A 26,538-nucleotide genomic window follows, 5' to 3' on the forward strand; every position below is an offset into this window, starting at 1 on the left:
ACCCGCTACTCTCCACCTGATGATTACTACACTGGAAAAGTGCTTTTTATGGAAGGTTCTACGCTGAGTTATACAAACATATTTAAAACAATGTATACCCCTTCCTTCTGCAGTATATCGTGAGGCAGGAAGAAATTTTCCCCATGCTATTATTCCTATAGCATATTTCTATAACATTCTGGCCTTTTTCACTTGGGTATGTACATTACTCAATTCTATACACTTTATTGGCTGACAGTCAAATGTGAATTGTTTCCATTGAAAAACATTGTGTTCCGGGTGATATGAATATTATCTGCAGTGTTCTTTCTTTGGTGGCTCATCATTCAAAAATACAAATGATCATAGGATGTTGCAGTTATCAGATAATGAGCATATACATGTGAATCAGCCCCAAGAATTCTATACACAAGAATATTTAACATAAATATTTATGAAGGTAATCTTGTAAAGCTCTGGAAGGTCAGCTTGTAGAGAACATTACAACCTTCACTGACAAGAGTTTCCATAGCCAAGTTATTAACTTATATGATTAGGGTTAAGGGCTCTCTGTCTTGGGAGTAGGGCTTGATAATTGCATTTAATTTATGCAGACTATTGACATTTCAGACTTATGTAGTCTTTAATAAAATAATCACAGCTTATTTGTTGTTAAGTTGGGGGATTTAAACTGCCTTGTTCCTTGTTAAAACTCAAGTCAGTTACGTTGTGAAGGAACCTGATGCTATTGTTTTCCCTGTCTCGTTCCCTCAAAATTATTGATCATCAGTCATCTTTTGCTGTTTCAAATATTCTAAAGGCACAACATACTGAGCAAGAGATCATTGTATATAAACAGTGGGAAATCCGAATGTGTCTGTGAATTGTTTCCCATGAAAGACAGCAAGAAGAAACTTCTGGCACAACAAGGGTTATGAGTATGAGCTGGATGATCCCTGGTTCAAATCTCAGCTCACCCATTATCTCACTAGTTGGACGTTGGCATATAATAATCTCTGTTTCAATCCCCATCTGTAATGGGTGTAATCATACTGAGCCACCTTACAAGGCTGTTTTGAGACAATACATTGCCAAATGCTTTGAGTCTTTAGGGAAAATGGTATATTGATATTAACGAGGGGGGCATTAATGAGGTGGTGCTTGCAAGGGCACCAATAGGAATGGACCTGTGTCCCGAAATCCATCATCCCAGTCTCCTAGATGAGAGAGTGCGATCTCAATCCCACTCTCAAATCCATGATGTTCCCCAAGGGGAAAAGGGCCCCTTTTATATTTTTGGAATAGATTGGCCCACAAGTCTGAAATTTGGCACAGGTATAGGACAGGTTATCAGGACTCTGTGTGTTTATTTTGAAGTGGATTAGTCAATACATTGCTTTTAAAAGATTTTTTGAATTTAAAAAAAATATTCCCAAAAAAAAGTCCTATAAGTGGCTTGTTTAATGGCAGAAAATTACAAAAAAAAACACCCAAAAAAACCCTTCTGTAACTGACCCCCCTCCCCCGGACCATAATTTCACCCCCTTGTTGAGAAATCTGCCCATTGCCTTCATTAAAAAAGGTAAACACCCCTCTCTTATTTTTCCAGAATGGCTTAGCCTAGAGTTTTGAAATTGAGCACAGGTGTAGGACACGTTAGCAGGACACTGTGCATTGATTTTGAAGTAGATTGGTCAGTCAGTTGATTTGTAATATTAAATATTACAATAATACAAATATTACAAATATTTTTAAGTGGACTTTTTGAGTCCACTTATAGGACTAAAAAATGTCCTATAAGTGGCTTGTTTCACAGTACAAAATCACAAAAACTTCTTGAACTGAAGCCCCTACCCCTGGACCGTCATTACACCCCCATCATTCCAATCCCAAAGGGATTCTGCTAATGTCCTACTACCAGCCATGCCTACTGATGTCCAGAGCATGTGCCCAGCAGCAAAGCATGTACTGCCCATCAATATTGTTCAGTTTGCAGGTGGTTATAAGCTGCCTGGATGGTTTCTTTTCCTCTCTTGCTCTGTGCAGGCAAGGGAGGATAGTTGCTACAACTGTGCAGGCAAGGGAGGAAACCATCCATGTGGCTAATGAATCATTCACCAGCCATCTACATATCTTCCTTTCTCTCCAGGAAGCTATCCAGGTGGCTACCAAAGTGATAAGAACATAAGAACAGCCCTGCTGGATCAGGCACAAGGCCCATCTAGTCCAGCATCCTGTTTCACACATTGGCCCACCAGATGCCTCAGGGGAGCCCACAGGTAAGAGATGTATGCATCCCCTCTCTCCTGCTGTTGCTCCCTGCAACTGGAATTGAGAGGTATTGTGCTTCTGAGCTGGAGATGGCTCACAGCCACCAGACTAGTAGCCATTGATAGACCTGTCCACCATGAATCTATCTAAACCCCTTTTAAAGCCATACAAGCTGTTGGCCATCACCACCTCCCATGGCAAGGAATTCCGTAGATTAATTATGCGCTGTGTGAAAAAGTACTTCCTCTTGTCAGTCCTAAATTTCCAGACCTTCAGTTTCATGGGGTGACCTCTGGTTCTAGTGTTGTGAGAGAGGGAGAAAAAAAATTTCTGTCCACCCTCTCCACACCATGCATAATTTTATACACCTTGATCATGTCTCCCTTAGTCACCTCTCTTCCAAGGTATAGAGCCCCAGATTCTGTAGCTTAGCTTCGTGTGCTCCAAGCCCCTGATCATTTTGGTTGCCTTCTTCTGTACCCTTTCCAGTTCTACAATATCCTTCTTAAGATACGGTGACCAAATTTGTACGCAGTACTCCAGATGTGGCCGCACCTTAGATTTGTATAAGGGCATTATAATATTAGAATTTTTATTTTCAGTCCTCTTCCTAATGATTCCTAGCATGGATTTGGCCTTTTTCACAGCTGTTGTGCACGGAGATGACACTTTCAATGAGCTGTCCACCATGACCCCAAGATCTCTCTCCTGGTCAGTCACCGACAGCTCAGATCCCATTGCGAAGTAGGGGTTTTTCCCCCCCAATGTGCATCACCTTACACTTGCTTACATTGAACCACATTTGACATTTTGTTGCCCACTCCTCCAGTCTGGAGAGATCTTTTTGGAGTTCCTCACAATCCATTGTGGATTTTGCAACCCTAAATAGTTTAGTGTCATTGGCAAATTTGTCCACTTCGCAGGTCATCCAGTTGTATTGTGGTCAATACAGATTTCTTTCTATATGTTTGTATTCTGCTTTTTGTTTGAGATTCCAGTTTGTAATTTACCTTTGGCCCTGGATATTAAGCGTCATTATGGTGTGAATAAACACCAGTGCCACTACCAGTGAAGGTATTGTCTCATATGTTTCAGTTATATAATTGTAGAGCTGACAGGGTCCAATCATCAATGGTAATATGCAAAGATTACCTAGGTGTCCCTAGAGGTAGGTTTGTTATCTAAGCAAGGACAACAGCATTACACTTTTTCATGTGCTTAACAATTAGGGGCCATAGTTACCAAAGATCAGGATGTTGGTGTTTGTACAGAATTCTGCACACACAGCATATCTGATCATCGACCCCTGAATAACCTCTGATAAACTGTCTATCGTAAGGCATAGGGCAAGTTAACACAATTGGTTAGAAACAAGATGGGGGATCCAATAATATCCTTCCAAATTATTTGATTAACAAACACATGAAGAATTGGATTGCCATTGACAGCAGGATATGTTTAAGAAGATAAATATTTCAAACTTTTAAGGGAGTGCATTCAAGCATTAGCCTTTGGGAAATCAGTCATTATCTATGATTAATGGCTGCTCATAGTAAGCAGCCCAGAGCAACAGCCAAAGATTAACATTACAACCAAACACCTGCATTTTAAGTTTGGCTGAGCAGCTGTGTTTGTAAATCAGCTGTCATGTAAAATGCCACAAAACACAAGCCATATTCTGAAGTTGTTATTTTGTTTAAATGAGGCTCAATAAATAATTGTAGCAGATTGCTTAACTTGCAGGGGCTCATATTACACATTTATTCAGCAAATGGTGCTGAATAAAATTAAACTGCTAATAGACCATGGTGAACTACATTTTCTTGCAAACTCTAAATTTTAACAACGTTGCATATAGACAAAGAACTCACTGCAGACACACACCTCTGAGATTTCATTCCTTGAACATTTTATTTGATCTCAGTTCACATGTGAATTTTTTGCACCCTAGAATTAAGTTGGATTAATACATGTTGATGTAGTCTTGTAAATCTTCAGGGGAGCAAATCCTTTAATTTCCTGCTTCAGGTATGAAGATGCCTTGAGATGGTCCTGTGGGGACCAAACTGACATCAAGCACGCCCTATGTAACTGAATAGCATTTGTAGCAGAGGGTGCCTTTTCTACTGCATACACACTCACACACACAGAGACCTTCTCACCAATGCCTCTGTCATTATGGCTTGGATGAAGCGGAAGACCTTCCTCATTACCTGTTTAAGTGTCCATTAACACAAAATATAAGTGGAAAACATCTTGCCAATGTACTAAGAAATTGCACTAATTGGTCAGTATGTCAGAAGACAGATTACCTTCTTTTCAGTAAAGACCTAGAGATAATGAAACAAGTAGCCATTTTCCTAATGGAACTAGCAAGGGCCTGTATACATTTCCTTGAGGTAAACCTAGTGCCTTCTGTTACTGGTTATGTTTGATTTTCTCGTTTTTAAAAAATTATCAATTTTATCACTAAAATTAAATGCTCTTAGGAGGAATTTGGAATTTATTTTAATATACAATTGCTTATAGAAGTGTTATTTGTCTTAGAATCGGATTTCCAGCTAATCAGTTTGTTAATTTTATCCTTACTATATATTATTGTGATGACTTTGGTTATAAGTAATAGAAAGATGATGATGATGATGATGATGATGATGATGATATATTCAAATTTACATATAATTGTCACAACCTATTGAGGCGAGTCTCACAATCAGTGAGACTCGCCTTTAGGGGGCTTGCGGGGAGAGCGGGCTTAGTCCGCTGTCCCCGCAGACGACTGGAAGGGAAGCCCTGGGTGGCTGGATTGGCTGCCCACATGACTGTCAGCTCGGTCACGGAGCTGGTGGGAGCTGCGGGGATCGGGGGCCGCGTGGCCCCTGGAAGTTCTAGGAAGCTCCAAGCAAGTGTGCGGGGCATCCTGGAGAGACCTCTAGGGTTGGGAGGCTTGTTTCAGCCTCCCAGTGGGGGGTCTCCTCATGTGTTGCTGTGGTGTGGAGCCACACCACAGCAATACACGATAAAAAAGATGGGGTTAGCGGAGCACTCGTGCCGGTAACCTCGGGTAAGGGGAGGGGGAATTAGGAGGGTTTGCTGCCAGGAGCTGTGTGGCTCCCGTGGCAGCAGACAATCAGCAAAAAGTGGGCTAGGCTCTCTTAGCCCGCTTTGTGCTGATTGTGAGAATCTCCTCTTTGAGTTGTATGGTCATTTGACCCCACAATTTCATTTCATTTTTCTCTATACTTGTGTGTGTGTATAGCTAGCTAGCTAGCTAGGTGTGTGTGGCTACTTAGCTAGATATTTGCCAACTGAAGATAACATTTCATACATCCAATTAAGTGGCTGACATCCTAACTAATGCTGTGCACAAGCCAATGTACTTCTACTTGTAAGGTGTAGATGTTCACACGTAGGGTGTGTGGGTGTTGTTGTTTTGTTGTTTTTTTGCTGTCATTTTGTGGGTTTTTTTGTGGGGGTTTTTTTTGGTTTTTTTTGCCAATTTCCCCTTCCTCCAGAAGCACTCTGTGCAACACACAATGATGCCGCTGGGGGTTCATTCACACACATGTTGAGATCCTTGGGTTAGAGTCTGCATGATGTGGATGTATGGCATATATACATATCCCATGATAGCAGTATCTACAAAAGCAGAGCAGTATCAAAAAGGACCTGCTGGTTAAGCAATCAGTAATGCCTCCAGTAACCTGTCTCATTATTATCCTAAACATGGAGGTTTTAAATGCAGGCAGTATCTGCCCGAAATGTATGTATTAGACCATCAATGTCTCATTTCATCCTAACCTATCATTTTTTACTCCCTTTAGTTCTCGAGCATTGTTGTTTCTTGTCAAACATTTGTCTTAGTTCAGCAGCACAACTGTAATTGCATTAGAAAATGACAGCATGAACTGACCTGAATGTGGAACGGTTTTTCCAAAAGACAACCCAATATGCCACCTAGTGTCCATGAATGCTATCCAGCAGCACACCAGAAACAAGATTGCAGGCATTTCTACTGCAGGTAACAGAAGCCTAGAACCATCTCACAAAACAAATAAGATTTCCTCACGTCTTTTATGATTTCATTTATAACATTCACACTCTTCCTCCAGAGAGCTTAGAATGGCATTCATGGGATAGTCTCACTTTATTTTCTGCCTCATAGGTTAGTCTTAGAAGGAATGGTCTAAGGCAGAGCTGCAGAACTTCAGTCCTCCAGCTGTTTTGAGACTACAACTCCGTCATCGCCAGCCACAGTGGCCTATAGTCAGGGATGATGGGAGTTGTAGTCCAACATCTGCAGGAGGACCAAATTTGTGCAGCCACCCCAGTGAATTTTGTAACTGAGGACCAAATGAGAGGTTATGTTAAATGCATAGATTTGCCCCATGTGTTCGCTTTAAATAGTTGTGGGGTGATCAGGATTGGGACTGTGGCATGGAGGAAGGAAGGATTTAATTTTTCTTGCTCTGGTCCTGATGAAAACAACATTCATACTCACACACACAATCTCACACTCTCTTAAAACAAACACATGCAAGGCCAAACTTCTTATTTAGTGTAATCTGTAATTTGTCTCCAAGCTGGAATTCCAGCAAGTAGAGCTTCTGAAATTCTCTTTGACATTTCCCCTGGCTTTTGGAGTTCTGAATTGCCTCATCCTCTTGTGCTTAGATTCCTGTTGTCTACACTTACTGGCAGTGCCTTTCCAGGCTCTCAGGCAGAGAGAGATATTTCCCAACCCTCCCCAGACATGTCAAGAAATGCATCTGGGACCTTCTGCTTGCAAAGCATGGGTTCTGTCACCAAGCTGCGGCCCTCCATGGTTCCGTTTTTAAAAATTCTGAATGTTTACACTGGGCATGCACAGCTCGCAGCCCTTTCATGTCTTTCCCTCGCCACACATACACACATTACTAAAATGCATTGACAGACATTGCAAAAATAATATTGGTGTGATTGTTTGTAGATTATTCTTGTGTGGAGTGCTACCAATTTGTGCATGCATACGCTAGGTCCAGCAGCCTACCCATTACACCGCATTGGCTCTCCTTGACAAAATAGCAAGCTTATAAGCTATGATTGCCATCTGTGCGCCGTATAATGTCAACAACTGATATTCATATAAATGCTCATTTATATATACCTAGACAGAAAGAGAGAGAGAGAGAGAGAGAGAGAGAGAGAGGCTTCCAAAACAAACATTTATAAAAATGGTGCTTTCTCAAGTTTTCTCAAAGTAGAATAATTATTCAAATAATTATTATTTGAACCTCTTTCCCCACAAGCTCATATGGAACAAATAACAACTTCTTTTCCATAAGATGCCCATTTTTGTAGTTTCAAGAATGTCTAGAGTCTTAGGGCTCTAAGGTCATCCCAGACTTTCTGAGAGCTGGATTGGAGCCCTGCTCCTTCAGCCACTGCATCATTTTTGGCAAACGTAGGCCTCCTTGGGCCCATGGAGCTTTATCATAGGAACATAGGAAGTTGCCATATACTTAGTCAGACCATTGGTCTATCTAGCTCAGTATTGTCTTCACAGATTGGAAGCGGCTTCTCCAAGACTGCAGGCAGGAATCTCTCTCAGCCCTATCTTGGAGAAGCCAGGTAGGGAACTTGAAACCTTTGCTTTATTTTCCCCACTAAAATTGCTACTGCCCCTTCCTGTTCCTATATAGCTTCCCCTCCCTGTTAGCAGACTGGAGCATTTCCAGACGGGGCTTTTAGCTCACTTCTCCGACGAAATGGAGGGTGTGCGTTCATATATCAGCCAAATATGATTACTGCCATTGGATTTTGGGAAATAATTTAAATTGATCCTATAGCATCCTGTCAGAACAACTCAGATGTATTGTTAAAGAATCATCAAAGCTAATTAATAAATTTATTACATCCATAGACCACCTTTCTCCATAACTACTTAAAGCAGTGGAAGTAGTAATCCTGTCATATAGAATATTGCCTCACCAATAATTTGTAGTATATTGACCCTCCTACCACAGAGAATGAAAATATGCACAATTTGCAAGAAGCATGTCTTGTGCTTAAACACATTTCTGTTACAGGTCTTAAACTAGCTGGAGTTGACTACCTACAAGGTAATCATTTTTATTGAGCTTCTCTTGATATTAAACAGAGAAAAATGACAACATGGTCATAATTCTGTTCCAAATCTATTTATTTATTTAAAATATTTATAACCCACCCCTCCAGTGCACTACTGCTCAGGGTGGCTCACAATAAAATAGATACAAGACACAATAAAAGTAATGAAATTAACCAATTGGACAAACAGGTTAAAAGTCAGGTTAAAACCACACTCATTATTAGGTTCAAATTTAAAGTTATTTTAAAAGCTAAAAATTGAAAATTATAAAAAGCTAAAGAACCTACCAGATATAACCAAAAGTGGAGTATTAAAAAGCCTCCTTTAAAAGGTGTGTGTGTTTTTTAAGGGAGGGAGCATGGCGAAGCTCTTCACGGAGGGCATTCCAAAGCCGAGGGGCCACAACCGAAAAGTCCCTGTCTCTAGTCCCCGCCAACCGAATCTCTGTTAGTGGCGGGGCCATAAGCAGGGCCTGAGATGACCAGTGGAGGGCCCTGGCAGATTCATATGGGCAAATGCGGTCTGACAGGTACCATGGCCTCAAGCCATGTAGTGCTTTAAAGGTCAAGACCAGCACCTTGAATCTAGCCTGGAAGTGGACCGGTAACCAATGAAGCTGCCACAGGATGGGTGTGATATCTGTGAAGCAACTTGCACCCATGAGGATCCTTACGGCAGCATTCTGAACCAGCTGAAGATTCCAAACCGTCTTAAAGGGCAGTCTAGATGTTACTAATGTATTAGTGACTGAGGTCAAGTCCGACTTCTCCAAGTTGAGTTGCAGGTGGTGTACCAGCCATAGCTGGTAAAAGACACTTCTGCACACTGCCGCCACCTAAGCCTCCAAAGACAACGTTGGGTCCAGAAGCACCCCCCAAGCTGCGGACTTTGTCTTTCAGAGGGAGTGTGACCCCATCCAAGACCAGGTTTACCTCACTACTCGGATGATCAGTGTTACCAACCCAGAGCACTTCTGTCTTATCTGGATTAAGTTTCAGCTTGTTTGCCCCCATCCAGTCCAGAACAGCCTCCAAGCCCTGGTTCAGAACATCCACTGCCTCCCTGGTATCTGCTGACTTAAAAGATAGGTAGAGCTGGGTGTCATCAGCATAATGATGGCACCGCAGCCCACACCCATGGACGACCTCTCCCAGGGGTTTCATGTAAATGTTAAACAGCATGGGGGACAGAATAGATCCTTGTGGCACCCATAGGCCTAGTCCCAACAGAGGAAGTCCTAGAACTTAGCAGAGTTTCTGCTGCTTCTAAACTTAATGATTCATATAACTGTGATGGTATATCTCTTGTGAGGGTAATCCACTGAGAAGGCAGGATACAGAAGATGGGGTACCGGTCACCCAGAATGACATAGTGATGTGCCCCCACACTGTGGCAGATTCAGCCCCAGTGCAAAAACTTCAGCCCCAGTGCGACAACTTCTGAAGCACCTACTGGCTGTCCGGCTTATGAACTGCAGTGCCAGCTCCAAAAGCAACCTCTCTTCTTCTTTGGCATCCAAGAGGGATTGTAACCATTTGCTTTCAGCTCCCACCAAATGGATATTGAGGGTGATGTGGCCAGCCCAGCAGTGACAGAGAGATAACGAGAAAGGCAAAACAGAGGAGGCTGAGCATGCCTGCTTCAGTCCCTGCCCTCTGTTGCTGGTGCTGCCCTCTGCAGCAACCTGTTGGTTTTTCTCCTCATGGTCCTAGTCTGCATTTATCCCTCCTCAGAAACTGAAAGCATTTAGAGGCTGAGGGAACCTTCAGCAGGATGGCAGGCAGCAGCTGCTGTGCTGTTTCTCCACAGGGAAAGGGGAAATTAAGCTCGAGTGAGTGAGTGAACACAGCAAGTTGCTCAACTTTTATTGGCTTTGTGTTGCTGTTTTTAATGTCTAAGTCTATGCAGTGGGGGGATAGAAGTCATTTATTTATTTATTTATTTATTTATTTGCATAAAAGCAACAATTTTCAAATGATACATCTATGTTTCCCTGATGTTGATTAAATGGTGTGTGTGTGAGAGAAAGAGAAAGACGAGTAGGGGGAGTTTTTCTGTATTTTGCCGTTGTAACTGGGGAGAATGGGAGTTGGTATTTTTTCTGTTGACTTCTAAGTTGTGCGAAGGGGAGAGACTGAGAGTCCTCTGGCAAAAGAGTTCTGGTGTGTTTAAAAAACAACAGCCCTGTGGCTTCCAAGTTTGAATGGGGGTCAGGGAGCAGGCAGGAAAAGAGAATCTTAGGTCTAGTAAAATTTGTCTATTTAGGGCTGCACAACTCCAATGCCCTGGTTGGCTGGAACCATCCACAACTTGGTGTGCAGGGGCTGAGATCAAACTTTTTGCACATTATTACATTAAAATTAAAAATATTATTAGTTACTTGTGGATCTATTCCTCCTGTCAATGAACCCATAGTTTTAACCAAGGACAGTGGCCAGAGAATAGGTCCTGTCCCTGTTCAATCAGTGGGGCCCCTTGAGTACATGCACAGCCATCCCCAAACAAATGCCAAGTCCTCTCCTCTCCCTAAATTGTCATTGCTTTCAGGCTGCAATGTTAGGCATGCTTACATGGGAATAAGCCTCACTGGGCACACCATGAAGCATATTTCTGAGAAAGCATGCATAGGGTGGTGCTCTGAGGCAGTTTCCAGCTCCTATGTTGCTGCAGGATACCTGGGGGTCAGTAAAATAGTCCGAATCCAGCCTCTGGGCCTTATGTTGTGCAGGCCTGATTTATAAACTGGTCTGTTGTATAAACTGGACTGAACCATATGTTGCACCTGAAGAGGTCTGTTTGTATCCCTGACACAGGGCCTTGGACAACAGAGGGCCATTACCCTCAAAGGCAGCATCTGGCCAATCACTTCTGGCCAACTTTTACTTAAAAGATCAAGAGTCTGCCAGAACAACCCATCAATTGAAAGTTGATGCCATGATACGAGAAGATTCCCATCCACAATGCATCAGGCCGGGTATCGCAAGAGGTAGGAAGGAAAGGAACAGGAACAGTGCAATAGCAGTTTATTAAAGAGTAGATCCTGATGTGTTTCAAGTAGAATTCTTCTGGGGAAGTGGTTTAGAAGGCACAATACTCAACTTCTAAACAGCTTAGCTTAGCTTTTTAGAAGCTGAGTATTGTGCCTTGTAAACCACTTCCCCTGAAGAAGAGTGCTACTCAAAATGAGTAGGGATCTACAGGTGAACCCTGTTATCCACAGGAACCACAGATATTGGGGCATTTGTCAATGGGATCGGGGGGGGGGTTAGGTTCCTGGAGGCTGGCAAAAACCATTTAAAAAGGCAAACAAAGTGCCCTACCATACTCCACGGGTGTCCAGCTGTGCAGGAATTGTGCCCCCCGCCCCAAATTCCCCATTTTACCATGAAAAATAGGGGGAGGGGGTGCTTCCCCCCCAAACAAATGAGCTACAAAATGGCTCCTATTGACTAAATGGTGGTTGGAAATGAACAAAGTAATTTCCAGCCATCTAAGAACTGCAGATACTTGGGTTTTAATCCTTTTGTGTCCTTGGATAATGGAGGTCGAGTGTCAATTAGACACACACGGATATGCAGAACCACAAATAGCAGTACGTCTAGGTGCTTTCCAGATTTACATGCTACAACAGTGTCAGTACATGTCCCTTAAGTGTGCTTCCGTACTGCCTGTGTTTCGACATCACAGTACCTCCGCTGTCAGCAAGGTGCCATTGCACAAACTAGTTACTTTTTCAAAACGATCCTGCCAAGCCAAAGCATTTTACTTCTGAACAGTGTGTAATCTGGAAAGTGCCCTAGTGAGATCCACCTGTACTCTTTAATAAAAACCTGCTATTGTACTGTTCCCGTTTCCTTCCTTCCTACCTGTTGCCATGGAACTTTCCCCTCCTCTGTGCTTCCCTTCCATGAAACACCTGTTGCTGCTTTTCAAAGCAGCCTAAGTCTGCAAGCAATCACAAATTCTTTGTCTTTTACTTTCTGGCTCTTGGTAACCATTCACATAACAAAAAAGATTAATTATAAGTCTACAGAAACCTACAAACACAATTTTGTGAATTCACAAGATAGTATCCATCTCAGTATAGAAGAGGTTAATTTCTCCACTCTCATAGTAGTTACTTTAATACTTTTTTTGCAAATAGAACTTATTTGTCAGTTTATCAATTTCAGCCATTGCTGCACTGATGATATGTTGGCAGATTTCTAGTACGGAGAACATAATCCCAGCAGCAATTAAGATATCGGCTATAAAAACCTGAAGATTCTTGTTAAGCTGGACCAACAAAATACTTTAAACACACACACACTAGGACTTTTGACTTGATTTTCATCCTCTCCAAACAGCAGCCCCCACCCCACCCCCATGGTAAACCACTCTAGAGGTATCGGGTAATTTTAAAAATGGCCCCTGCATGTATTTTGACTGACAATCCATATGTCTTTAAAATGCTCCAAAAATTATAATCAAGGTGAAACTTTTGCAGAGCAGATGCTTGAACAATAAGATTATGCCTGTGCCATTTCCCTGAGTCGACACTGAAGATGAATAAAATAAATATTTCAATGCAGCCGAAGCAAGTCTGATGTACATTTCAAATGCCTCAAAAATCAGTTGACTTATTGCCAGCAACAACTGCAAGAATCAGTTGTCTTAACATGCCATTACTAGTACTTTCTAGCTTTCTTGTGCAGAAGAGGGCAACCTTTCTGCCTACATCAGTTTTAACTATTAACATAGGAACAACATAGCAAGTTGTCTTCCACTGAATCAGACCATTGGTCCATCTAACTTAGTTTACCCAAACTGGCAGCGGCTTCTCTGAGATTGCAGGCAGGAGTCTCTCTCAGCCTATTTGGAGATGCCAGGGAGGGAATTTGGATCCTTCTGCATCCAAGCATGCAGGTGCTTTTCCCAGAGCACCCCCATCCCCAAGGGGAAAATCTTACAGTGTCCATACATGTAGTCTCCCATTCAAATGCAAACCAGGGCAGATCCTGCTTAGTAAGGGGGGCAATTCATACTTGCTACCACAAGACCAGCTCTCCTCTCATGTGGAACAAGTAAGCTATAAGTATTAAAGAAAAAAAGTTCTTTCATTAACTCACTGACAGGGACAGTTGTTATTGTACTTCCACAGCACAGAGAGAAGGATGGATTCTTCCAGATTCAGTTTTGATTGAGGCTGGCTATTATAAACACAAGTTCTTCTTATCCCTGATAAGTTCTAAATTGACTCATAATTGCCAGCCCCCAATTCATGAGTTCCCCAGCTTCCTTATGTGATAGTTGCTACAACTGCTGTTAGTCCACCTGCTTCTAAACTTAATGAGATTTTCAGCAGCAATAGTGAGAGAGGTCTTTCCTGCAGTATCTGTAATATCTTTGCAGCACATTACAGGCGGTAAGGGTGGGATGGGGGGGGGCGAGGGCTGCTGTGCTACAGCAGCTAGGTAAGTGAACAGGTGGAAGCAAGAATTCCCACCCTATATGGATTAAAATCTGAGCCCGAGAAGAACTCTAGAATTCTAATGCTCACCATGTTTAAAGCCAGCATTATGATCCTGAAAGTTTGAATTAGGAACCCAAGAATTATGAGGTTTTGTAATATCGCATTTAGTATACACATAGTCCAACCTTAGTCCGATTGCTTTCTCAATGTGTAGAAAATGAAGTCTGCCTCATAAGAGCAGACCAGCACAGAGCAAGGAATAGCACAGATGGGATGGCATGCTGAGCTTTGGGAATTCTACACGCCACCCTCAGGATGAGACTTTTCACAGTGCTTATCAGGAATACATCAATGCTTGTGAAGTGCATGCTTAATCAATCAATCAATCAATCAATTAGAAGGTCTATGAAAACAAAGACACCAAGGTAAGTATAACTCACAGTGGGTCACACTTTGGCCAATGCAGTGCAGACAGCATCTGGCTATTGTAGGAGAGCTGATTCAAGCCAAATCCCACTAATAAAGCCAATCTTACATTGTTAAATCAAGCTTCAAGAGGGACCATCTTACTGGGTGTACTTAACAAGGAGTTTTAGGGGGCAGTCTTTTCTTAATAAAACCCTTAATGCTAACAAGAATTTTTGTGATTTCTAGATGTGTGTCATAAGCTTAGCTATAATACCAGTTTGCGCTACTTTATTAATGCATCTTTAATAGTGGACAAAGTAGATGCAATTTGCCATCATTCATGCATCCAGCCATTAAGAAGTACAGTAGGGTATTTATGCGGTCTTTATTTAGCAGTAAAAGGAGGAGGAGGAGGGATGCCAACCTTCCCAGAGCCAATCGGTCCAGGCCCTTTTCTCTCTTCTCAGATCTGGTAACAGAAGTGAACGAGGAACTGGGAAAAGTGCCTGGATCAATGGACTAAGAGCAGATCAAGTAAGTGTGACTAGGGCCCCTTCCCAGCATGCTGTTTTTACCACCTGCTCCTCACCATTATCTATGTGAATAGGGTGACAGGTTTCTTTTCACATGTTGGCCACCATCACATCAATTTAGCCAGTAACAATGAAGCACGATAGGGCAGGGGCAGCCCTTTCATGAGGTGAAGTGAGTGAGTGCCACCTTCCCCTCTCCCTGCCCTCTGTGCACTTTTGAAGTTTGCAAGGGTTGGTTTTGAAAGGAGGCTGGCCCCCACCATGGGCATGGGGCAAGGCAGTATTTTGTGCCTTGCCTCAGATGCTGCAATACCTTCGGTGACCACTGCAGTAAGCAATGTCCAGATGAGCCGCAAAAAGAACATAGGGTATTTTGTGAATACTTTTTCTCTTCTGTTGTCCTCTTAGAATTGTGAAACCATGTGACCAAAAGATTTGCAACACAGGCTCACTGCCACACACAAATTCACAACTTAGAATTATTTTGTACCGTGGAACAGTCAAACTACATCACAGTAAAAAGAAATGAAGTGCAAAAGTTCTTTCTTTTGCATAGCTGTTAGATGTACACAGCTCCTTTTAGCACTATTGATGGTCCATCTCTGCATGTTATTTTGCCATCAACTATTTTTATATGTATGTCTATGTTAATTTATACTGTTTGAAATCTGTGCAGATTTATTTATTTATTTATTTGATTTCTATACCACCCTTCCAAAACTGGCTCAGGGCAGTTTACACAGAGAAATAATAAATAAATAAAATGGACCCGTCCCCAAAGGGCTCACAAATCTAAAAAGAAACATAAGACAGATACCGGCAACAGTCACTGGAGGTACTGTGCTGGGGGTGGACAGGGCCAGTTATTCTCCCCATGCTAAATAAAGAGAATCACCACATTAAAAGGTGCCTCTTTGCCCAGTAAGCAGGGGGTTATCTAGAGGTTATAGCAGCTATTGACACATTTTCAGTTTTGAAGGCTCTTTGATTAACTCAAAGCTTGCATGGTACAGAGAAGGGGGAAATGAAATTTATCTTCACTATCAAGAGAGTAGGTGTGGGAAGAGCAAGGTTTTGGGGTGGACAGACCAAGAGCTCTGTTTTTCAATTTGAAACACTGGCAGGACATTCGGGAGGAAAATACCTGACAAGAAAAGGCCTCTTAGATCTAGAAAGTAAATAGTTGTTGGAAGGCTTTATAAGAGGAATTTCAGTACAGTGTAAGAACCAAACTGGAAGGTATTAAGAAACAGAGAAGATTATATTCCAAATGTTCAAAGAGCTTGTAGGTGAAAGAAAGGAGAAAGATGGTTATGATGAAGGGGGGGGGCAGATTTTTTTAAAGCTTGAAAACAAGAAGGATGAAAGTCAGCAAAAAGGGGGTGATAAAGATGAGACAGAAAGGATGAGAGATTGAAGTCAAGATTAGAGAAGAATAGGATTACAGGAGCTGGACATAGATTTGGAGGGGAATAGAATTAGAAGTTTGAATGTAACTGAATTTGGGGAAAGAAAGTGCACATGTTTTATGTTTTCTGAAAGTCTGTATTTGATGGATTTAGCCTCAGAGGAAGAACAGTGACTTACAGTACAACGGAAGCAATAGCAGAACAGAAGAGCTGTCTAGCTTCATCTGGATTGCCAAGCAACAGATGTTCTAACAGAAAACAGAATGGTGCATATATTAATTAGGACACTGTACCAATCCAAGGTGCTCAGGTGACAATCAAGATGGATATGTTTCATCAGCCACTTCTTTTGCACTCATTGACTGGATACGTAATGGGGAACCCTCAGGGACATATTTTTGGGAGACAAGAGATCACTACAGAAACAAGGTGAGATTTGCAAAAATCACCACTTCCCCCACTTCCAACACATGAAACGTTATTCCGTGCACTTGATGCTTGTCTAGATGCCAAGCACTAAGTCTTTCTTTGTGCCCATAACATGTTGACTTATTTATTTATTTATCATATTTTTATATGGCCCAAACTTACATCTCTGGGCAGGTTACTATTTCAAAGGCACTCTCAGCTGTACAATGGGCAAGATCCAGAAGACAGTATGTGATTATCCATTTAGACAACAAGGCTTTCCAGCTTCCTCCTGCTCCTTTACAGTGTCTTTCAAAACCACAAAGGCTTATCCAGAATGGTGAGAGATGTGGGCTGGGGGAAATCAGCAGAAATCTGAAACCCCACTTTCCATTCACAAGGGGCTTTCTGGATCCTGTCCAATATAATTTGAGGAAATAAAGCGCTTGTCTATATGAAAACTTGTGTACATGTACACTTCATGTGTCTACAGGTCGCTGTATGAACACCTATTATAGACGGAAAGTGATTTATTGTCCTTTGCACAAACACTGTCCAAAATTCATAGACACAAACACACAGTACATTTAGGAAAATACTCCCTCAATTAATGAACTTGACACAACACACATCATGAACTAATTGGCATAGTTAAGCACACATGTATCAAATTATTGTATAAAGTTCCAGAAACACTTTATTTAAAAATGGAGTTGTAAATGCTTATAACAATAACATACATAATAAATGTAACAAAAATAAATAAGGAGTATGCATCCATAGAAATAAGAACATTGTAAATGCAAACATTTATTACAGAACACAAAAGGTGTAAACGTCTTAAAGAACACAAACAGAATTGTGTGAAGAGCCTGCATGTTTAATTTTTCCACTACCAATTCCAATTTTCCCCACACTTGAGTGTTTGTGGTTCTTCTCCCAAGCACTGAAAAGAAAGAAAGGAATTATGGTGGCCCAAATCCTTGTCACTGCTCTCAATTTATATTATTCTATATCAGTTTAAACTTTGACAGCATCTGTAAACAAGCATTTTCTTGATGCTGTTGTCAATACAGAGCGGGATACAGAGTTTGACAAGAGGCTTTTTCAAATTTTAAAGCAAAAAAAAAAAATTAAATCCAATATACAAGAGGATTATTGTTTTTTTATTTTTACATCTCTACAAAAATGTTTTTTTATATTTAATTGGTCACACTTTGCAATGACTTCCAAAATCCTGCAGTTTCAAAAAAGTACAGGAAAAAAGTATTTTTAAACAAATGACACATAAGATTATTGCTGAAATATTAAAGATTTCACAAAAGCTTTGAAATTGTATTTGTAACCTTAATACATAGACTGAGGCAAAAACATAGGAAAATTCCAGTTATTAGTTGCATTTAACAGAAGATCTTGAAATTACAGTGTTCTGGAAATATAACATTGTATACTTTTTATTATTATTTCCAAATGTTAAGTTACTGGGACAATTTTCAGGGTAAAGAGGCTTATATGAGAGTTTAATAGCTTTGCTGTTAAGCAGTATTAGCAACAGGCCTACGTTTGCCGTTTTCTTCCAGAATCCTTATTAATGTATAAGACAGATCGACTAGGGAATCTACTGGAAAAGATGAACAGTTTGTAAGCCTGGAGTGAGTCTATTGACTAGATCATCACTACTCCATCTTCAAATCTTCTGAATAAAATTTTAGAACTCATGATCATCTCAAGGAGCATTCGCGAAGTATTTTCTGTTTGACCTTGGTGATACAGCATGAGAAAGGATTTCAAGCAAGAGACTTACATAGCTATATATTTAAAGGTTTTATATTTCCAAACATTTGGACAAAAATGTGACAGTTTGTCGTCATCAGCATCAAAAAGACATTGAACAGGATCAATAAGGGCCAAATAGATCCTTTTGGAAGTGGACTCACCACAGTGTGCTTTTTAAAAGGACAATTATGATCAGTTTTCTATATACATAAAATTATTAGCTCCTATTGATACTGATATGTTCACCTGCCACTCCTAGCAAATTCTTAGTGCAAACATAATGAGCTCTGTAAACCCCCAAACAAACTTACATAGCAATGAAGTTACATAAATCACAATGGTTTGAAAATGTTTAGTATACAAGAATGAATGCTTTGTAAAGCCTGTCTTTCCTTATATTGTAGTGTGTCATGGTATTCAAATACAGTATATCTTAATTTAGATCCTCTTACTCAGAATCAAATTTAAATTATCAATCATTTCATACAAATTTGAGTGAAGAGGCTCAATTACAGATCAGCTTGGCACAGGAGATTTAGAAGTTTAATAAAGCTGGACTTTCACCTGCTTGAATGTTACTTTGAAAGACTCTTTCAAAGAAGAACATTATGGAGAGAAATATTCAAAACAAGTGCTCATAAAGTTACCACAAACAGCTTTTCTATGTCTGTCCTAATGTTTACCTTAATGGGTCAAGAGATGTGTGGCATCCAAAACATCACAAGTAGTTGGTGTAACAAAAGCAATGGTCATTTTGCCAAGCTTAAAAAAAAACAACCCTTGTATGAACATTAAGACTCTCTTTGAATTCTACACATTCAATACGAAAAGGTACTGATGACACTGATGTCATTCACGCAAAGTTGGATCTTCCTCCTCTCCATCTGGATTGAATCTGTTAAAATGTATGCTGAAATCATGCTCAGATTCAACATTGCCAAGTCCACTTGCAGCAGAGGCAATGGCTGGTCGGACAGCCCTTGCTTCTGGTTGACAGTTTGACTGTATCTGAGGATGGGCACTTTGAGAAACAGGGCTGGACTTCTGCTTAGGTTGAGCTGCTTGGGCAGGGTTTGCGAATCCCAAATTACTCAGAGCATCCAATGTTCCATCAGGGTCAATCATTGAATTTATCACTGAACAAAGAGGAAGAGAAGTTTGTGCAAAATCAAGATCAGAATTTATGAACTGAGAACATATCTCTGTGTCAAAATTACTCCAATATTATTCTGCATTTTAATGTCTTTGTATTCCCAACTTTTCTTAAAATACCGAATATACCTTTTATGAACATCTGCTTGATGGTTCAGAACCTGAAATCAAAGTATTTTTATATTTCAAGGTAAGAAATGGAACACAGCCTTTACTAAGGAACAATTCATGAAATTATGCATTATAGCCCTCTCATATAATTCACAAAGTGGCTGCTTGTTTGAGAGCATCAAAATTGTGTTGGGTGTTAGGTTTGCCTTCCCAATAAAGTCAGAGGTTCTATAAGCCCTGTGGAAGAATGAGTCAACGTAGCTTCTTCTTCAGTGACTAGATGATGATGATGATGATGATGATTACAATTATATTCCGCTCTTCCTCCAAGGAACCTACAGCGGTGTACTACATACTTGAGTTTCTCTTTCACAACAACCCTGTGAAGTAGGTTAGGCTGAGAGAGAAGTGACTGACCCAGAGTCACCCAGCTAGTTTCATGGCTGAATGGGGATTTGAACTCAGGTCTCTCCGGTCCTAGTCCAGCACTCTAACCACTATACCACACTGGCTTATATAAGATCTTTATAAGAGGGGCTTATAAAGCCTATCCATTCTCTACAGGCAACAACTCATGAAAACAACAGATAGGGACAACTTTCAGACCTGCACAAGCTCTTCTGTCTATACAATCTTTGGCCTAATGTTGATCCATTGATGTTCGGATCATGAGGCCACATGATGAGTATGAGTCTAGACACATTTCCCCCATCTATTCCCTAAACAGTCAGGTCCTGTCTAAATAAAATACTCAGGTACTGCACTAATCCAAGACATGCTATTCCTCTTATTTGGGATGAGAAAACAGAAACCTTTTAACTTCTGGAAATCACGGAGAGAGAATTATTAAGCTCTAAAGGGAGAGGAGAAGGAAGTGAAACGTTATAAGAATATATAACCACGCATCTTAGCTTCAGATAAGTGCAAAATAAATTATTTCCTCAGGATTTTAAAACGGTATCAGAGATTCCAGCAGCAGAAAATACAAAGTTTACATCTCGTGAATCTGTGAGGCCATTAATCCTGGTTGCAGAGAAGAAAAATTTCATCGTACGTAGGAGGTAGAGATGTGCGAGACAGGCAGTAGCCCGATTCAGCTCGAATCTAAACCGGTTCCGGTCTGCAAGCCTGCCAAGCCAGTTAGGGAGTATACTTGTAAAGGGCAAGCAAGAAAGGGCCTAGTGTCTGTTACTGAAGCAGCAAGGAAGGGGAACAGAATTCTAAGGAACTCCATACTTCTGTCAGCTGCAAGGGGAGCTGTTAAGTGAACAATATGCTGTGGAGTTGGGTTTGAAAAGAAAATAGGATGGACGGCTTTTCTGTCTATGTGGCAATCCATCATGAGATCCAGTATGTGCATGATAGGGCAAAATGTAGGACAGTTTTTCTACTCCTGCTTCCTAAGGCAGAAACTAAAGGCTGGACAAAAGGTAGTTGCTATTCTTGCATTGGAACAGGAGGAAGTAGTGGGATTATCTACTACTAACTCTCCTTCTGCCAACCTGAATACATAACCTCTGGTTTTAAGGTTCATTCAATTTGCCCTATACCCTTCTATATCTTCTGTAATTTAACCACAACAAATATTTAGATACTGCTTTTCTACCAAAATTTCCAAAGCGGTTTACATAGAGAAATAATCTATATACAGATAGATATAATTCTCTAAGGTGCACCCATGGCTAATCCTGTGCGTGGCAGCTTTCATGAGAGTTCACCAGCAGAAGCACTTGACTGGGCAGTGAGGATTCCATATGCAGATGGGGGGGAGGAGCCTGTGAGAGCAGAAGCACTATGGTGATTGGGCAGTGGGGATTCCATATGCAGATAGGGAGGAGGAGCTTATGATGGTTAAGGTCAGTTGGAATGCAACTGTTACTAGTTAGAAGATGTAGAGGGGAGGAATATATATATATATTTAGAGAGAGAGAGAGAGAGAGAGAGGTGAGGGAGGAAAGAGCCCCTTCGGCAAGGAAGGGCCCAGTCAACCACTGCTGCTGTTTGGGGCTACTGAGGCCATTGGTGGAGGGAGGCAGGCAGGCAAGGGATGGGCCTGGGCCTGTCAGTGGCCTGAGGGGAACGAGTGTTCATGGCGGTGGCAGCAACAAGGAAGGGCCTGGTCAACTGATGCTGCTGTTGTGGGGAGGAGCAGGAGTGGGGCTCGGGTGAGGTCTCTGGGGATAGGAGGCTGCAGCTGTGACCAAGAGGGATGAGGGGGATGGAAGCAATGGGATGGAGGAGGAAGAGTAGGAGTGCAGCTCAGGTGAGGGTGGAGAGATTTCTGAGGTGAGGGAGCTGTGGCAGGGGGTGATGGGAGCAATCAATATAAATAAATAGATAAGATGGCTCCCTGTCCCCAAAGGGCTCACAGTCTATAAAAGGAACACAAGATAGGCATTAGCAACGGTCACTGGAGGGATACTGTGCTGGGAATAGACAGGGCCAGCTACTCTCCCCCGCTAAATAAACAGAATCGCCATGTTAAAAAGGTAACTCTTTGCCCAGTTAGCAGGGGTAATTTATTTGCAATTAGGATTGTAACAAAACAGCTAAAGCCCAATATAATATAAAGACAGTCCTGAAAACTGCGACTTTACATTATAAAATATTAAATACCTTGTAGTTGTTTCTCAACTCTTTTCAGTTCTTGCAATATTGAGGATATCTCCTGCAGGAATATATCAGAAGCATTAACTTGCATTAAGGAAACAATTCTTACACTTCACCATCATTACACTTCATCATAACGACCATGTTAATAATTCTTATGCTGATGGAACAGATAAATTGGAGTGTCCATAGTACTTTTAATATATACCACCTTTAAATGTTAACATGCATCCCTTTACAGAGAATAATATGAAGAATTGAAAGCAGCATCCTTTTAACAGTTCATTTTTGGGGATCCAAGAGTTATTTCTGTGTAAAATGGCACAACTAGAAGACACATGGTAGAGCCATGATCAGGAATACCCACAGTTTGTTAAGTTAAAAGCAGTAGTGAGGGTGGGAAAGTGAATCAGATCAAGGCTATAGCATGAGGGAGTTGGTGTGTGTGTGTGTGTGTGTGAACCCTTCTATCTCACTATTTTCTCCATCTAGTTCCCCACCTGCTATTTGCCCCCCACATATGCTGCCATATGTCCCCCCACCCTCAACCAGGATAAATAGCTTTTGAAGGGAAATTTAGATAGGGAAAACAGGGAAAGGATTATGGCTCTGCTCCTCCAAATCTGATTTCAGGCTCCTCTGGGACTGTTTTTATTTTTTATTTTAAGTTTTAAAGAGCTTTTACAATAGCCACATGTGAGCATTTGAAAACACGCTCTCTTATCATACCATGCTTGAAGTTTTCACAATTGGAACATCACTTTCAGCTCGCAGTTTCTTTTCAATGTCTTCCCAATTCCGGTCTTTGTCCTTAAATAATATTCTATAGCCAAGAAGTGTAGAAGAGTGATGTGAGCTCAAAGATATAACTATACAATTCAGTAAAGATAAAAGCTGGCCAGCTGTCTTAGGAGTTCTAACCAAATCCTGTTCAAAATACTGACAGGTATCTGCAGTTTCAAGCTGACATTGCTCTTGCTTCTACTTGCAGGTGCAGCAGAAATGCAAAGTCATCCATGTTACCCAATCAATCTTAGTTTGCTTTTTAAAAACCAGAAGAGGCACCAAAGACATACCACAAATGAAGCAAGGTTTTAAAAAGTCATTCCTTGGTTTGTAGTCAGAGCATCATACTCGCACAGCTTAATAGAAAGGGAGTACAGATTAACCACAACACTATAAGAGCACAGTAGAATATGATAGCTGTAGCAAAAAAGACAAACATTCATATGAGCCATTGGTCCATCTAGTCCAGCCTACCTACTCTGACAGGCAGCAATCTGTCAGGGTCTCAGGCAGAGAACTGTCCCATCCCTGCTAACCAAGATAATTATAACTGGAGATGCCAGACTGAAGATGGGATTTTATACAGAGCAAAACTTGTGTTGTGCCTCCGAGTGATCACTGAAACTGCAGCCAAGGCATCAGACCTGGAGAAAATCTGTTTAACATCTACATGAAAGCCACATGTAGATGGTAAACATTATGCTGTTTAATATCTACATGATACCTCTGGGAGAGGTCATCTGTAGGTGTGGGCTGTAGTGCTGTCAAGATGCTGATGACACCCAACTCTACCTACTGTATCTTTTAAGTCAGCAGACACCAGGGAGGCAGTGGATGCTCTGAACTGGGGCTTGGAGGCTGTTCTGGACTGGATGGGGGCAAACAAGCTGAAACTTAATCCAGATAAGATAGACGTGCTCTGGGTTGGTAACACTGATCATCCGAGTAGTGAGGTAAACCTGGTCTTGGATGGGGTCACACTCCCTCTGAAAGACAAAGTCCGCAGCTTGGGAAGTGCTGCTGGACCCAAATAAAATTCTCAGATTGTATCGGTCAGAGTCCATTTCTAGTTGCCACCTACATATAGTGCTGACATTTTATAATATTTGATATTTCAAATTCTACTTTATATCTTTGTGTTAGGTTATCCTCCCTTTCCATCCTGTTGCAAACACTACATTGATCTTATCTTTGAGAATAAGAGAGCTGGAGGATAAAATACTGGCAAAACAAAGAATTTCTGCTTTGAGCCTTGGTGGGACTGACATAGGACAGGGCTTAAGAGTTGTAGGGTTGCTTTATTATTTACTATTTATATATAGCACCACCGGCTGACATCCTAATGAAGCATGTGTGTTAGTACACAGCGCGCAACTCCCTCGGCCCCTTTGGGTTCAGGCTGTTGTGCAAGGACACTAGTACCCGAGTACTGCCTGTGTTCCAGAAGTGTACTGTTAGAGTGGAAACACACTGCTGACCCTCAGAAACATGTTTCCACTCTTACAGAGTGCTCCCAGAGTGCAGACAGTGCTCGGAGGTATTAGTGCTCTTATACATTAGTGCTCTTGTACATCCATCAAAGAGTGTGCCAGTACTCAAGTCTTGAGACTGCAGCACATGGGCCTTCTGCACAGGCAAACGCACAAGTAGGCTGCAAAAACCAATCTCTTGCCAAAATGAAATCCCAAAGGAAACCAAGTTCCCATCTTCTCATACAGTAAAGACTAGCAGATTCTAGTTGTTTCCTGTTCCTCACCCTTCACCATCTTTTATGCCTATTTGGAAAGGTTAAGAGGAGTGAATCCAAAGTAGCCTCTGTCTTCTTCTGGAGCCAGACCAATGATGTAGGGACAGGCGGGGCGGAGGAGAACACTGATCTTTGTTCAGTGTACCTTCTATGGAAAAGTCTGCTATCGTAGTTCATCTTGCTATATTTTCTAACACAGAAAATACAGACAGGGTGAATGGGAGGGGCAGAAGTGAAGTTACTCTACCTTAGTCAGGTAGCCAGTGAGAGTCTGCCAAACCCTAAGTTAATGACTTCAAGCAGAAAGGAAAACTGGGGGAAATGGGAGAAGCTGTTCTTGGAACCTAAACTAAATGACAGTGCCTTGATTCCATCTATTACATGCTGATGACTGAAGAAAATAAAGATGGATGTGAAATATATGGTTTCCCCAGAACTGCAACAAAATATGCCTCTTTGTGAATAAGTAATTCAGATATCTTGAGAAAAAGAAAAAAAACAACCCTCCATGATAAAATGGTACATCTGAATGAGGCAGGATTTACTTTAGAAAGATTATCTGGATATCCCAAGCTATTCAGGATAATTGGAATCCTCATTCAGATTTTGGGGTAGATTTCTACTCCCAGCTGCTTAAATGTGTTTAAACAAGCAAACCACTGCACTTCCAGCTATGCTCTTGTCAAACTGACCATCATCAGAAGGATCAGGAACGAATGCAAAAATGTAGGATGAGAGAGCTATGAAAAACCGAGAGGGGGGAGGGGGGAGACAGTACATTCAAAGAAAGAGAACTGGTCATAAAGGAGGAAACAAACATTTCATTACAGAGGAAAGATTGGCCTTAGAAATTTTCTTAATCCTCATTCCATTTGAAAATATGAAGTCTTAAGATAAACACTACACCAAAACTTCAGGAATATATAGCTGTGTTATTTATAGTAGAGGAAGTTATTACTGCTGCTTTGCAAAGTAACAGGTCTAATTAAAAGCACAGATGTTAGCAAAGCAGGGAAATGCCAGCTGTTCCCCACACACTATTCTATTTTTTAATTACAGGTGCATAATAATCAGTTTTTAGTCTGCTAATATATAGTAATACATAGTTGAAAATTCTGTTTTACTCTAAAATTTGCAACACACAATGACATATTGCTGAGGCCAAAAGACGACACACATGCAACCAGCAAGAATGGGCAAGATCAGGGTGGCCAGGAGTTCCCAATCAGTAGTACTTCAGATGTTGCTGAATTACAACTCCCACCATCCCCAGCCACAATAATTTATAGCTGGGGATGATGGGAGTTGTAGTTTAGCAACATCTGGAGTACCACCAGTTGGGAGTCATTGCCTTAGGTGTTTGCAATATTTTCAAGCTTGCTGAACATTCAGGCATGAGTGTTTTGAATATATAAACCTACACGAAATCTACTATACATCATTTTCACTATTCCCAACCCACTATTCCTGAAAGAGACCAAAAAGTAGCTTACACTTTATAAAATAAAATAAAACACACAGACACAGAAAGAGAATAAAAACAGTGAATGACATGAGATCAGAAATCTTAAAATAGTAAACCACAGAGTTAACGGTTCAGTGGATAAACATGTTAACCTATCATCTACAAAATGGCCAGGGAGGAAGCCAGAAGAATATCCCTGAAAAGAGAATTCCAGAGATAGGGGGCCATTACTTAGAAGGCCTTATCTCATGTATCTGCCAATCAACTCAAGCTCTAAATGCAATTAACTGTGATTTGAGTAGGGGTGTGCACAAACTGTGGT

General features: G+C 41.2%; 1 protein-coding gene across 11 annotated transcripts in view; it reads right to left on the reverse strand.

Moving 5' to 3' along the window:
* Positions 1–17,235: 17,235 nt before the first annotated feature.
* The window catches only part of CEP170 (centrosomal protein 170), a 141,304-nt gene continuing 132,001 nt past the window's right edge, over positions 17,236–26,538 (reverse strand). For all 11 annotated transcript variants that reach the window (XM_053301571.1, XM_053301634.1, XM_053301627.1 and 8 more), the window contains 3 exons: positions 22,948–23,041; positions 22,225–22,276; positions 17,236–19,481 (listed from right to left, as the gene is read on the reverse strand). In XM_053301571.1, coding sequence (XP_053157546.1) covers positions 19,195–19,481; positions 22,225–22,276; positions 22,948–23,041 — 433 coding nt within the window. In that variant the 3' untranslated portion in view covers positions 17,236–19,194. The remainder of the gene's footprint in view (positions 19,482–22,224; positions 22,277–22,947; positions 23,042–26,538) is intronic.

The sequence above is a fragment of the Hemicordylus capensis genome, chromosome 1, assembly GCF_027244095.1.
Source record: "Hemicordylus capensis ecotype Gifberg chromosome 1, rHemCap1.1.pri, whole genome shotgun sequence".
Lineage (NCBI taxonomy): Eukaryota > Metazoa > Chordata > Lepidosauria > Squamata > Cordylidae > Hemicordylus > Hemicordylus capensis.